Source organism: Trachurus trachurus (genome assembly GCF_905171665.1).
Source record: "Trachurus trachurus genome assembly, chromosome: 18".
Taxonomy (NCBI): Eukaryota; Metazoa; Chordata; class Actinopteri; order Carangiformes; family Carangidae; genus Trachurus; species Trachurus trachurus.
Genome location: NC_139909.1, coordinates 12,950,824 through 12,965,793, shown reverse-complemented (window position 1 = coordinate 12,965,793; position 14,970 = coordinate 12,950,824). Strand labels below are relative to the sequence as shown.

The following is a 14,970-nucleotide window of genomic DNA, read 5'->3' as shown; positions in this document are numbered from 1 at the left end:
GCTCATTGAGGAGACAGACCCTCCAGAGTCTCTGCAGTCAGTCAGTCAGTCAGTTCATCAGTTTGCACAGTTTATTTCTCTGGACTTCAGCCTCTCATTCTGTGAAAACAAAAAAAAACCCAGCGACAGTTTCCTGGCTTTTTTTTTTCTTTTTATCCTCAGAAACAGACACTTTGGACCTTCTGGACTTCACTGTTCAAACTGACTTTTCCTCTGGTTTTGCTGCTGTCAGGCTGCACACGGCGTTTCTCACAGGTCGGTCCGTCCGTCTCTCTCTCTCTCATTTCCTCCAGTTGTGTTTTGCTGATGTTTTTAAAGAATGTGTCAGTATCAATAGTAGTTGTTGGTGTTGTGTCATTGTGTCTCTGCTGTAAATCTGTCTATTCAAAGTGTTTCCAGGCTCCTCTCTTTGCCCCTTCGAGTGCTTACATAACATTTTAAACCAGGTCAAGTGTTTTCTGCCTCAAGCTCAAGAGTTTTCTTTTTCCGTAAAAGCCTGTGTGAAATTAACATTTTCTCCTCAGTTTGAGTTTATTCATCTCAAAATAACTCAGTTTCACACCTTATAAACCTCTGATTTTATCTGTACTGCAGAAACCAATGGCAGGAATAGCTGCAAAAACAATGATACACTTTTTTTTCTATTAGTACAACAAGTGTTTTATGTGATTAATGCTTCTGTTCACCTTCTATTTATGAACATGTGACACAAAATGATCAAATAGAGTTTTTAAAAACAAATTAAATCCTTTCCATGCAAAGTTTTACAAGATAAAACTCACACAAACTTTTTCAAACAAGTGTTTTTTTCGTCTAAATTGCCTCATTAACCGACTTCAGGCAATTAAAACAAGTGGTGAGTGTGTCACGCTGAGACAGCATATGGTGTGTGTGAAAGGGACAGAGACAGACTGACGTTTCAATTTGCTCGTCATGCTTTAATTGTGTAATTGAAACCTCTGTTGTTGGGGTGTGTGTGTGTGTGTGTGCGCGCGCTCTCTCTCTCCTGCTGCCTGTTGACAAATCACTAAAACATTCCTGTAATTTTACGATCTTCCTTTGCTGTGTAATATGATATAGCACAAATCATATCACCTTTGATTACCAGGTCCATTTAGTGGCTTTTTCCCAGAGCTTTCAGTCAGATCACATGCTATTCCCCAACAAACGTTTCCCCATTGATCTCCTCTCATCAGTAAAATGTTCAGTTTTACTTTATTTTCTTTAACACTTTTCGTCCACGTTTGTTTTCCGAGTTAATATGAAGCTGGTGTGACGTGATCGAAAGCTCCAGAACGGCCACTAAATGGACCCTGTGGTGAGACTTGTTTGCCCAGCTGCTCTTTCAAAGGTCAAGAATGAAGCTGCGGTAGATGTTTCTTCAGCAACCGATGGAGCTTTATGGGCTTTTAACAAATATTGAGGTTACAGTCACTGACTTCATGACTCCCATTATAATTCAGTCCTGAGTGTAGAGACTTTATTGTACTTTACTGACACTCGATCCTACAGTGTTGGTGTCTAATGAGGCTATTAGCTCTAATTTAATCAAATCTTAAGAAAATATGAAATCGCAACTTCCCAGAGTCCATGTTTTTGTCTTAATGTGGACCTTCATGTGGTATATTATGGATATTTTTCATCTTTTACAGGACCAATTTGTTGTAATGTTGACTCTAATATGTATTTGTCAGTTAAATAATGATTATCCAAGGAGAAAAAGGCTCCTAAACAGTGAAGTTATTAATTTTTTCCTCTGCTGCAACTTGCTTTGACAGATTGTGATGGGTAAATAATGAGCTCTGATAATATTTCTATCTGGACGAACTGGAGTGGCTCTAGAGACAAAGTGTTGTTTTCTAGCGGGGGGGGAGCTTCCAGTCTGGCAGAGGCAGAGTGGACGTTTCATTGCTTAATAATTAAAATAAATGCAGCCCGGTCCACGGCCAAGACAGCAGCCTAGACTGCTAATGAAACCATTTACAGGGGGAGGGGGGGAGGGAGGGAGGGAGGGAGGGTGTGTGTGTGGGGTGGTGGTGGTGGTGGTGGGGAACGAAGCCAGGACCGATTTCACAATCTCATAAAAAGTGGTGGAAGAACACAATGAGTCAGGTCAGCTGTGAACAGGAAAAAACACTGGCACCCCTCCAGCGGTTTCATACGGCATCCTTCCTAAAACTCCGGCGAGCCGCCCGGCCCTCCCTGACACGGCGGCGAGCAAAAACAGTTTCGGGACATTTCTGACTCACATCCATCTTCATTTTCAGAGACTTAACACCGGATTATTATTTGTTATGAGCTACAGCTGTTGTAGCATATGTATGAACAAAGCTATTTCTCTTATTACTTCTTTCACGTCCTTCACAACATTTTTATGTCTTCTTCTGAGTTCCCATAAAAGACCAATTTACCCCGTTTTTAACGACTGAAATCCACAAGCGGAGCAGTTTAGGACAAAAAATGCAGGGACGAACTTGTGTAAACAACCTAATTTGACGAATTACACCAGAAAGTTTCACTCACATAGCCCCGGTAGGAAGTCTCCAGTAAAACCATCAACATGACACATGCTGCATTTGAAACCTGTTGAATCTACATTGGGGAAATCAAAGATAGCGACATCAATACCCATAATTCTTGACATGTATCAATGAACCTTGAGGTATGTGATGATGTAAACCCAACCAGAACAATACATTATATGAAAGACGCCAATGTTTGTAGAAAAAAAAAGAAGCAGCTGCACACAGAACATCTTTAAAAAGCAGCATCCAAAATCCAATTTAATCCAATTCAAATCAGGACCAGGATGATCTAGTTACAAGTAAACAAGTATGTTAAGTATTAAAAGCAACTTTTCACAGCAGCTTTTACCACTTAGCTTTAATTTTCGGACGGATTTCGGAGAAACATATTTGTGGAGACGCTGCAGGAGGAGGTTGACTTTTTGTAGTTGTTATCAGTCTAAGCAGGAACAACACACAAAACTTCAGTCCAAACTACAAATCCACAGGCAGAAACACTCAACAACACTGAGCATCTTTGGCTAATTAGGTGACGCTAACGTTAAAACAGCAGGAAACTCTGGGTCCGATCAGATGGATGGATTGGATGGATGTTGTGATTTCTTTTTCATTCTGAGACTAAATTGTGAAATGTCTGTTTGTGTTGTTTGTCTTAAATGGGAGGAACAGTCGTTAATAGGCTGCAGAGGAAATGTGTGTGTGTGTGCAATGTGCATGTGTGTGATGTTTTGTGTTCGTGCCTCCTGGACTCAGTGTGGTGGAAAGCTGTTGAGCAGAGACACCATGTGCAGCCTGGCCCTGACAGTAATCAGTCAATGAATAATGAACACACACACACTCACCCACCAAACACACACACACACACACACACACACACACACACACACACACACACACACACACACACACACACACACACACACTCAGTCACACACAGAGCTGCCATTGACAGCTGTTTGGTATCTTTGTGTGTGTGTTAACTCTATCAGTCGAGTGCAGCTGCATGCCTGCCTGTAGCAATTATGTTCTCGCTAAATAAGAGCCAGCGCTGGGAGGAGGAGGAGGAGGGGGTCGGTGTATGTGTGTGTGTGTGTGTAAGTCTGTCTTTGTGAGGACTAACTTGAGATTTAGACCTTGGAGAGTGTGGACATTTAGCACTTTTCATCTTCAAAGGGCTGCTTGAGGTTTAAGGACCTGGGTTTAGGCTTTAGATTTAGCAAACAGTCTCTTTCCCTTCGCTTTCCGGGTTGTTTTTCAAATCCAATTTGTCTTAGGAAACAAAAAAATGTTTCCTGGTTCAGACTTGGACATCTTTCAGAAAATACTGTCTAGTACGAAGTTGTGGCTTTTTATTGGGACAAAACGAAACGAAATCAGACAATCTTCAGTTGCCTTCAGAGATCAATGGATTCAGTCTGCTAGCATTAGTCTTTAGTTGGGTCTGTCAATTTTTTTTTTTGTGGAAATTGTGTTTTCAGATTGATAAAATAGTTTTCTGAATGTGTAGCACTTTTGTGTCTTTGCATGTGTGTTCTTAAAAGTTACAGCGCATTGACGAACCGTTCAAACTGGTCTATGGAGGGTTTTTGTACCATTACTTTAAACTGAGCTGCAACTCAATACTTAGGCCTACATTTAAAACTGTAATTGTCAGGTAACTAATCAATGTTGGAGAAGGTTGCGCCACTGAAGATCCACCTGTAGGTTGGAGGTTGGGTTTCTGCCGGATTCACCAATATGTTCTTAAGAAAAATCTCAAGAAATGTCTTAAGGGTGGGCCAAAGTGGCTGAAGCTGTGTTCGTTTACTTACTATGACCTACTAGTATAAACTTGTCTAAAATCTGTTGAAAAGGGTGATATTAGAGGCTTACCTATTCACCGTAGGAATTTTAAGACAGGTCAAGGTTGCCTTAAAGTTAAGAAAAAAGTTAAGAACAAATTTGAGAACAGAATATAATTTATTCTTACGTTTTTTCGTAAGAAGAAAGTTCAGAAAATACTTAAGAACTTTTTGGAGAATATGACATCTCTTTTTTCTTCTTAAGACTGAAGTTAAGAAAAAAATGACACTTAAGAAGATTGCCGGTGCCGGTCTTAAGGTCAGGTAAAAGTTGGCAGGGAGAAGGGGAAGTGAGCTATTGTGTGATAATAATCAGAGATGTTATATGTAGTAACAACGTAACCCTAAACTACAGCCGACCGTGATCAGGTTACAACAAGGTTGTGTTATAAATTACAACACGGTGAACACGGTATGTCTCCTCCTGACTCCTCCCCCCCGCTACCTCACCTCAACTCACCTCACCTGATCTGACCTGGGTGCCAAACCCTAATAACAAACATGTTCTTTTATTATATAATACATACTTCTGCACTCATCAAGATCTCATTGCAACAGATTTCTGTCATTCAAACATCTCAGAACTGTAGAAATGTTGGGCTCAGGTCCATAAGGTTACAGTTAACAGGCTTTGAGAGGACGTGCACAGACTTGGGTTGGGTTGGGCAGGATTTTCTTGGAGCCTGATCTACACTGCAAAAACTCAAAATCTTACCAAGAATATTGGTCTTTTTTCTTGTCAAAATGCAATTTCTAGTCAAAACAAATCAAATTATACTCAAGATAGTATACTCAAGACTTGTCACATTAAAAATTAGCTTGTTTTTAGACACTTTTTAATTCTTTCAAGCATATTCACTTGAAATAAGTAGAAAAATCTGATAGTGGAGCAAGTTTTTCTTTCTTATTACAAGCACAAAAAAAACTTGCTTTCACTGGCAGATTTTTCAACTTATTTCAAGTGAAAATTAGTTTGAAATAAGTGAAAATGATCTAAAAACAAGTGCATTTTTACGTGATGAGTCTTATTTTAATTGGAAAGATATTAGTTTTGACTGGAAATGAGACATTTTGACAAGAAATAAGACAAATATTCTTGGAAAGATTTTGAGTTTTTGCAGTGCAAGACGTGGTTGGAGCAGTTTAGCTTCACCACAGTGACGCAATCGGTCCTCTGAGTACCCAAGACTTCAGAACAAGCCTCCACTAGGCTGAAAACGAAGATTTAGTCCTTGATATCACACAGTCGACACGTGCATCGTTATGTACTTCCTTTGTTGTGGGCAATTAGCCAATCACCAATCAAGTCGCCCTTTGGCATCACTTTGCTGCGTCCTGGTCTCCGTCCAAGGCGAATATGATCGGTTAAAAAGAAACGAGAACAAGCCCGAGTTGTTTTCCAGCTTTGACACAGTTCTGTGGAGATAAGTCCGACTGTGTGTGAGACTTAAGGTTTGAAGCACTTTAGTTTTGAAGCTTAAGATTCAGATTAGTGTTGGAGGGTAAAGGAGTGTGTGATGTGGACCAGGGTCCTCACAAAGATAGAGGTACAAAGGCGTGTGTGTGTGTGGGAGAGAGAGAGAGAGAGGGAGGGATCGGCACATATTATTAGGCGATTAACTTACTCAAAGGATAGCCGCATGATGTGTGTGTGTGCGTGTGTTAATACACACATGCTGTTTGAACTGTGTGTAATATAAACCAGCTTAGGGACTTTAACATGAGCCTCTAGGAGACTTTTTGCACACACACACACACATACACATGTTTCGCTCACCCTTTTTACCTCTGCGTTCACATCTCAATGGCTTTTTCTCGCTGTCACGCTTTTTATACAACACACACTTTCTCCCATTCACACACACAGACACACACACAGACACAGACACACACATGGTCAGACATATGTTCTGTTCTCAGGGTCCATATGTATTTATCCTGCCATGTGACCTAATCACTCTTTTAGATCCTCAAAGGCACTGTTGTGTTGCGACTCACACACACACACGCACACACACATGCGCACACACACACACACACACACACACACACACACACACACACACACACACACACACACACACACACACACACACACACAGACCCACACATAGACCTATAAACACTCTAACCCCGTTGGTACCCACTGGCTTTCTCCTCACGGCCTTTTCATGGTTAATTTACCGCTCAATAGGTCAAGAGGAAAATCAGACTTAAAGCAAATTCACACACACACACACACACACATAGGCTACACACTATATGCACAAAATCATCCTTAAACACACCGAGTCATGCGGGCTGCGGCGTCCGAACACCGGGGTCGCCCGCCTCGCTGCCGTATGTTTCCCAGACAGATGATTTAGCAGGGTCATAAGAACATGAGTAAAGCTGCTCTGAAGTCAACAAGGCTTCAGTTGTTGAGGCCTCAAACAACCGCGTGTTTTTTCTTTTTCTTCGTCTCAGGAAACGCTGTTAATGACCACTTAAGTTATTTGTCATCCTTCTTCCTCCAGTCAACACAAAGTCGCTGTGTTTTGTCATTCATAAGAGTTTGTTGTTTGTTTTTAAAAATACCTCATGTGTGCGTGTCAGATGTTTATAGATTAAGAACCAACAACAGAGCTCATTTATCAGTATCTTCATCGTTTTATCTCAAAACATTTCCACAAATAGATTAGCATGACTGATGCTACTTTATTAGCGTAGCCTAGCATAAATACCACATCTAGATCTTCCAGGGGAATAATACTTTTAGTTTAGTTTGACTCATCTCTTTCACTTAATTTGTTAAACTAATTCTTTATTCATTTATTATTGTTTTTGAATGGACGGCTACGTTAGCTCTTAGCTTTGAAGTTGTAGCTCGTCTTTAGCTATCTTGTTTGTTTAAGCCAAACAAGATAACGGCTATCAGTACCTATCTTCATTGTCCATCTCAAAACATTGTCACAAGTTGACCTTTAAGTTAATAGTTCAACATGAGTGAGATAAGAGGACTACAGCTACTATGTTAACATTAGCGTAGCCTAGCGTAAATACCAAAGTAACCAAGGTAAAAGCGTTCACCAAAATAAAACTATAAAATAGACAACAACTTGTAATACAGTTAAATATAATAAAAGAAAAAGGTTAAATAATGGCTCCGGGATTTTCTTGTAAATTATATTCTTTAAATTAAAAAGTTTCAAAGCATTTTTATTAGCTTTGGTGCTTTTATTCTCGCCCTGGCTCCATCCGGTTGCTTACCAAAACAGACTACATGCTAATAACTCAAAGCTTTCAGTTTTAGTTTGGCTTTATCTTATTTATTTAATCCGTACACAATGAGACTTTGTGGTTTAATGGAGCTAATTTCTCCGCTACACAGAGTCGTCATCATCATCATCACGGTCGGTGCTTCCTTCACTGATGTGCAGTCTGGATGATATCACCTGCCATCGGAGCAGGTTTCTGTTTAGTTAGCGAGCTTATCTTTTTCCTCCTCGTGTCCCAGTTTGATGACATTGCATAACATCTCCCTTTTTTTTTTTTTTTTGTTCTGTTCTTTCTTCTTCCTGCAGCCTCTGGGTTTTCCCGGTGATGACCTCACTGCTGTTCCCTGGCAACGCCCACGCTGCGATGAAGGACCTGTCCTCCTCCACCTCTCCACTCACCTCCCTGCTCCACTATCCGTCCTCCAAGACCTCCGTCGCGCCCTTCTCCCCGTCCGCCGGCCCCGCCGCCTCGCCGGGATCGACGCTGACTTCGGCGCCGCTGTCCAAACCTCAGCCCTTCTGCCTGCAGACGGGGCCTCACCTCATCGCCAGCATGCAGCTGCAGAAGCTCAACTCGCACTACCAGAACCTCAGCGGCACTTCTGTGGGACACCAAGCGCCCGGCGGAGCTCAGCGGGGCTTCGGCGCCTCGCCACTGAGCAACGGAAACCAGCTCCTGGGGCCGAGCGGAGGCCTTGCGGGAGGCGGGATGGCGGTGGGCATCAGCATGGGGAACCAAGGGTCCAACGCGGGCGGGATTATCGACTTTGACCCCGTGGACGAGGAGGTTCTCATGTCTCTGGTGGTGGAGCTGGGCTTGGACCGAGCTAACGAGCTGCCCGAGCTCTGGCTGGGTCAGAACGAGTTTGATTTCATGTCAGACGTGCCGGCCGGATGCTGACCTTACGGAAAGAAAGAAAAAAAAAATAAAGGAAGAACACCCAGCTGTGGTGGAGTCGCTTGATAAAACGAGAGAGAAAGACTTTCTCTCCCCTGTTGTGTTTTTCTCTTTCCTCCCTTAACTTGGTTGATAACACGAGGAAACAAAAAGAGACACTGAGTGATAACGAGAAAGAGATTAGAGACATACTCCTGTTTCTACTTTGCTTTCATGCTCTCTCTGGGCGAGACGGAATTGGGACTGGTGAGGAAAAGGACAGATTGAGGTATAAACAGAGAGCGTGATCTGTTTTTCATTTCATTCACTCAGTTTGTTTTTCTCTGCTAGGATGTAACTGGCGGTTAAACCTCGGCCTAATGGGATTAAGAATTTCTTTTGTTTTGCATCATCCCGCTCTTAATTTTTTTTTTTTACTTTTCCTTTTCGTTTAAAGAAGAAAAACAGAAACCGCAGAAACGAGGGCTCGCGGAAAGACGTTTGCCCGCCCCTGTCCTCTTCCCTCCATCACTCCCCTCTTGCAAGGCTTTTATCAAAACCAGGTGATTTAATACGAGATGGTTTGGCAGAGACGCTCCAGTCGGTCTCTTGGAAACAAACGGCACCGATGACGAAGACACACCTGTTGGACTTGGCCCCTCTTCTCCCTTCTGCATCACGTACGGAACGAGATCGGGAACATGACTTTAAGGGGGATTCGTGAAGGATGGCAAACACTACGTTTCCTGTTTTCTTAATGGACAATATTAGACCCTGGTCTCACGGGAAACAGACTCCTGTCTCTTGGCTTCACAAAGAAACTGATTGTTGGAGAACTTGTTATCTCAATGTACTTTCCTTTCTTTCTTTTTCCCCCCTTTTTTTTGTTTGAGTTTAGTTTGACCAGTCGTATTCAAAGAACATGTTATTTAAGACAGTGGCTGATATCCATCAGGTCTCCTGGACAAGGAGGCTTCTGTAGCGCATCTATTATGGGTTCTACTTTTCTGAACATAATGAATTAGATCAAGAGACGAAGAATCTGAATGAAGTAAGTTGTTTCTTGCTCTGGAGCGAAGCCCTCATTAAAAACGACCGAGGCCTCGTGGTCATGTGAGTCGCCGGCCGCTACACGTACTCGTCTTGTTTCCCCGACCCGACCTACACGGTGTGAGAAACACTGACCTACACGGTGTCGGTGATCCCGGGTAGTAGCACTTCCTCGCACGTTGAGGTTTTCGTCAACATAAACCGATTCATTCACACGTCTTTGTTTTTCCTGCTCAGCCACTTTGATGTTTATGTCAAAACAGTCTTTTTTTAGCCCACAACAAAACTTAATGTCGCCGCCGTCCCAAGAAAAAGGAAGCACCGTCTGTTTTGTCATCACTTGGTCTGGAGGTTCATATTTACTGGTCCACACCAAGGTTGGTGGCTTAACAGTGTCTGTGTTCAATCGTTATCATCTATTGAAGGCAAAGAAACTACAGTTGGGTCCTAGTTTGGGATGGTTTTTAACAACTTTCAGTGCTGGGGCGCAATGAATCTTGGGATAGTTGGGGCTGCAAAGGATCAACCCATTAAATCCAAATGTTGGATCCTTCATTGCCCTGGTAAAGTCCAAAATGGGACAATCAGTCTTCTATTGCAGCTAATGAAGGTTGTGTAGAACATCTGGATAAGCTAATGATGCACCCACTGGCGGCCATGTTGGAGGTTCTCACAGTTATTCGTCCATCATGTGATGACGACCAGACAGAACAGCTTTGTTTTGTGTGTTTTCCATTTTTGACTTGCAAAAAATCGAAACATTCGATTGTGGCTTCTCATAGCCTGGTTGTAGAAACTAGCGGTAGCATATCCAGTATGCGACAATACTTTTGTCCAACAAAATCTGACCTTTCTGTCCTAATTAAATGATCAAACTCAACAAATTATATTAAACTTATATTCTAGAGAGCTTTGCCTTTCATATGAGCCATTTCTAATTCCAATTGATCGCCCACACGTCAATTATACTACAATATATAGACTTTTGTCAATGACTGTAGATAGCATGCTGCCAAACACATGCCTAATATAATACTTTGGTGCATTTAACACTTGTCAGACAAATCGACTCCCAACTCAAGAGTCACTTAAATCTTTTTCCAGAGCTCTCAACTGCATTATACAAGTTAACTTTTGAGTTAACACGGACCTAAACGGTTTGGATTAAATCATAACAGCTGCTAAAGCTCACATGTCAAACTCCCATCTGCCGCCGAACACCATGTGATACGGTTGAAGCGGTTGAGGAACCTAGTGAGTTGACCTTGCGTTGGGACTGTTTGGTCAAATGGGGGGAATGCTGCTTTGCATGTGATATGTGCGTCCGTTTTTGCATTTCACAATTTCAAATTTATATGTAAATATCTGAAGGTGACGTGAGTCGGGGCTTTGAAGTCATTGTCCAAACTGTCCAAACACAACCTCCTCCTCCCACCTGAAACCTTTATTTATTCATTCATTCAAACTAAGAAAAGACAAAGGAGAGTTTGAGGTAAATTTGATTAAATGGATCTTAAACATCTAGAAACTTGAGATTGTCTTTAAAAGCAGCTTTTTTTCTCCTTCATTTTTTTTTTACCAGATACTTGAACAAGCCCCAAAACTGTCTAGGCTAAATTACAGTATGTTTTGTCTGGACACTGATGTATTTTCCTTCAAGTAAGACACTGAACTGACCAGCAGTAGTTTTTTTTTTAATACACCTTGATTTGCATATACAGCTTCTCCTGTGTTGGACCTCCACAGCGTTGCCAGATCATGTGGTTGCCAGTTTTGTTCCCCAAACTTTTTTATTTTAATGGAATAGCCATTGTTTTGACTTCATAGAGCGAACTCTCCGTCCACCAGGTGTTGTTCCTCACTGCTGCAGACTGAAAAACATCCCATGGGTGGGGGTTAAATTGACCCCCAACATCCATCTATAGGAGCTTTAATGTGCTTGTGTCCAGCTGTAGATGGATGCAGCCAGGCTGGGGGCTCCGACCTATATCTGTTATGGTAAGAGGAGACGAGGTGGGAAGTGGGAAGTGGGGAGGAGGGGGGACAAAGGCCTTTCACCTCGATCCAGCTTGTCTGTCATCTCGGACCACACACACACACACACACACATAGACAGACACACACACACGTGAAAACACACACCTGTAGCCTACTGTATGAATTTGTACATGAGCTTGCAACAAAACACCTGCATGTACATTGAAGTCCATACAAACAATATAGAGGCTGAAACGCAGCTGCACACAGGCAGCACACAAAGGCATGGAAACACAACACACACACACACACACACATGCACAAAGACACGTACACATGCACGCACACGCACACACACACACACACACACACACACACACACACACACACACACACAGAGGAGAGATCGGAGATGGTATTACAGCAGGGAAACGGGAGTAGCGGCCCTGAAACAGGCACTTGTTCTGTTACACTGAGACTTCACAGGGAACTGGGTCTGTCCATGTGTGTGTGTGTGTGTGCGTGGAAAAAAAGAAGAGTGTGTGTGTGTGTACGCCGGTCCAACAATGCGGTAATGTGTGTGAGTTTGTGTGTCTGCGAGTGACTGTGTATGTGTGTTTAAGAGGGGAAAGGATGAGCAGGATGAAGACCACTGGTGGAGGAAGAACATGCAGAGCCTCGTTAATTTATTTAGATAAAGGCCGGTTTGGCTTACACACACACACACACACACACACACACACACAATAACACACAACCGCAACACACACACACACAGATACAAACACACACTGCTTTGTAGCACTTTTTTTTTTGATGTGGACGTGGGTCTCAGTCACAGTCAGTGAGCACAAAACTTTCTTTAATGAAACGCGAGAAGCAGAGATTAATGAAAACCTGCTGAAGGAGTAATTTGACAGAAAACCTTTTTTTTCTGGGTTTTTTTTCTCCTTTTTTTTGTCCTTTATCCGCCGGCCTCGCTCCTCCGACACAGTGGCCACTAACAGCAGCAGAGAGCGACATAAAGATGCTTCTCATCACTTCCAAATCCATCACACAGACAGACACACTGGATCTCCTCTTCCTCCTCCGTCTCGTCGCCTAAGTGGGTCAAAATAACATTCTTCAGATCGAACACAGCCTCCTGTTTGTTTCCATCTGCCCGGCATCCTCTTTTTTTCTCTTCTTCCTCTTCATCATGTGTGTCTGTGTGTGTGTGTGTGTGTATATATGTGTTGTTCTGCAGTTCGGACATTAATCCCTGTTGAGTGAATGTTATTTTTTGCTGTGTGAACCAGACGGACCCCTCTCCCTTGAGAAGTTTCCCTGTTGGAGATGCTTGAATCATCTGGAGGGCTTTCATTTCCTCTTTTTCCTTGACCCCCACCCCCGCCCCCGCCCACCAATATTGCAGATTAACCCCGGCACAGACCTTTTGAACCAAAATATACCTCACAGCTATTTGGTTTCTAATGGCAGCAACTCCGACCCATGGCAAAAGACTCCTCACTTAGTCTTCGCACTTAAGTAATCACAGTGGTATATACCATGTGAGGCCTCCACCTGACGCCGTCTCAGCATCACAGCTGGTTTTTTATGTGTTTTGGCTACAAACTAGACTTCAAATAGATCAATTAAGATCAATAAACTTATTTTTTTCCTTCTCCGATTTGTTGTAGCTCTCTACGAAATTGACGTTTTTATGCTAAAACAGTGTATTTACAGAACAGAATAGAAAATTCACCACAAGCAAGTTTGATATTGGATTAATTATTGATGATTCAAGAAAAAAAAAGTTCAAAGTTTGTTAGTTTTAGCGTCTCACATGTGTGGTGGGATTTCCTGCTTGTAATTGAAAACCTTCATTGACATAATTAGTGTGGCCCCATAAACCTGTCAATGAGATGCAACACAACCCAACGGCCTCCAAAATGACCTTTAATCAACACATGTCAAGAGCTGAAACCATTAGACATTAGATTTCCTTTGGTACAGATCATTAGAAACCAAATATTTTGCCAAATTTGGACGTATGGTTCAAGCAAAAAGGCGTTTGAAGACGTCGATTTCAGCAAGTTGTGATTGGTACTTATGAAGTTCTGAGGTTCAATAGACGAAATGAATAGTCAGACAAAGTAAGTAATTGCTGATCGCTCAATTGATAGTCATCACAACCCAAGGAGATCAAGTTAACTCTGGTTTCAACCCACTAGTCTTGTGGTTTTTAGATGTGGACCTGCTCTGAAGAAGCCAATAAATGGTGAAAAACTGGCTTCACAAACAGCATTAAGGCTTTAAGTCGAATGTTTAACAGATTTAAACTTCATGGTTTCTACAACTAATGGAGTGATTTTACAGTTCAACACATGATGGCGGTGATTTGTTGGCGCTAAGGTCGTGAAAAATGTTCTACTTCTAACACATCAAGGGCGGGAACGTTCAGCCACTGCTCTGCTGCCAGGATCAATTAAAACAACTGATTAATTCCTTCTTTACCTTTTTTTTAACCTGTAGATTAAATTCTTATTTTGTTGTTTTATTTTTTGCTCGCTTTGTGTTTCTACCTTGTGTTTTGTTTTTGTTCTGTTTTTTTCTCCTAATGATGAAATGAATATTATTCAAAGATGATTTTTAAAGCACTTTTGCTCACCAGCTCTCACTTGTACATCCATATGAATATGTAAATGACTGAGATCATATTGAAAAATGCTTGTATTTTTGTTACGCCTCTGAAGTCTGGAGGGAAAAAAATAAAGAAAGTGAAATCTGAACCTTGAGTGAATGTCTGTTATTAAAACTCCTCAGACATGAAGCAGCATTTACTGGTACCTGGACCCTCTACACTTTATAGCCTATTTTTCCATTCTCCCATGAACACACAGATGAGTTTTATAAACAGCTAGATGATCAACATACACAATAAAAGACAATGGGGTCGTCAGCAAAAGCTATTCATTATCTTATTAGATCAACTGAAAAATAGATAATGTGTATTTAAAAGGGAATAACTTAAACATCATGTGACAGATCAAGTGTATTTACCTGTAAAAGGTCAAACAGTCTTTAAAATACGCTGTACTGATTGAGTCACTTTGTTTGTGTGAGGCTGCCACCTGCTGGTAGTTGATGGTTATTGCAATTATTTACAAACTACACGCATCTTTTCTTTGCATTGGCTTCATTTGTATTATTTTGCTTCTTAGTTTTTACCTTACAACAGAACATATAATTCTCCTTCGGTAACATTTTATAATAAGTACACACTATTAAGCATTAATAAATGCTGAATTCTTAACGCATGAATACTCATTAGTATGTAGTAGTATAAATACAGTTAGTGCTTATCAATAATGAGTAAAACATTTTTAACTGTGTTTATAAACTATACTAACGAATATTCATGTGTTATAAATGACGAATTCAGTATTTAATGCTTAACTAAT

The 14,970-nt window shown here is 41.5% G+C and overlaps 1 protein-coding gene across 1 annotated transcript; it reads left to right on the top strand.

Moving 5' to 3' along the window:
* On the top strand, positions 1 to 9,831 carry cited1 (Cbp/p300-interacting transactivator, with Glu/Asp-rich carboxy-terminal domain, 1). Its single transcript, XM_083992740.1, has 2 exons — positions 1 to 255; positions 7,930 to 9,831. Exon 2 carries the CDS (start codon positions 7,949 to 7,951, stop codon positions 8,522 to 8,524), a length of 576 nt encoding a protein of 191 aa, XP_083848866.1. The 5' UTR covers positions 1 to 255; positions 7,930 to 7,948; the 3' UTR covers positions 8,525 to 9,831.
* The last annotated feature ends 5,139 nt before the right edge of the window (positions 9,832 to 14,970 follow it).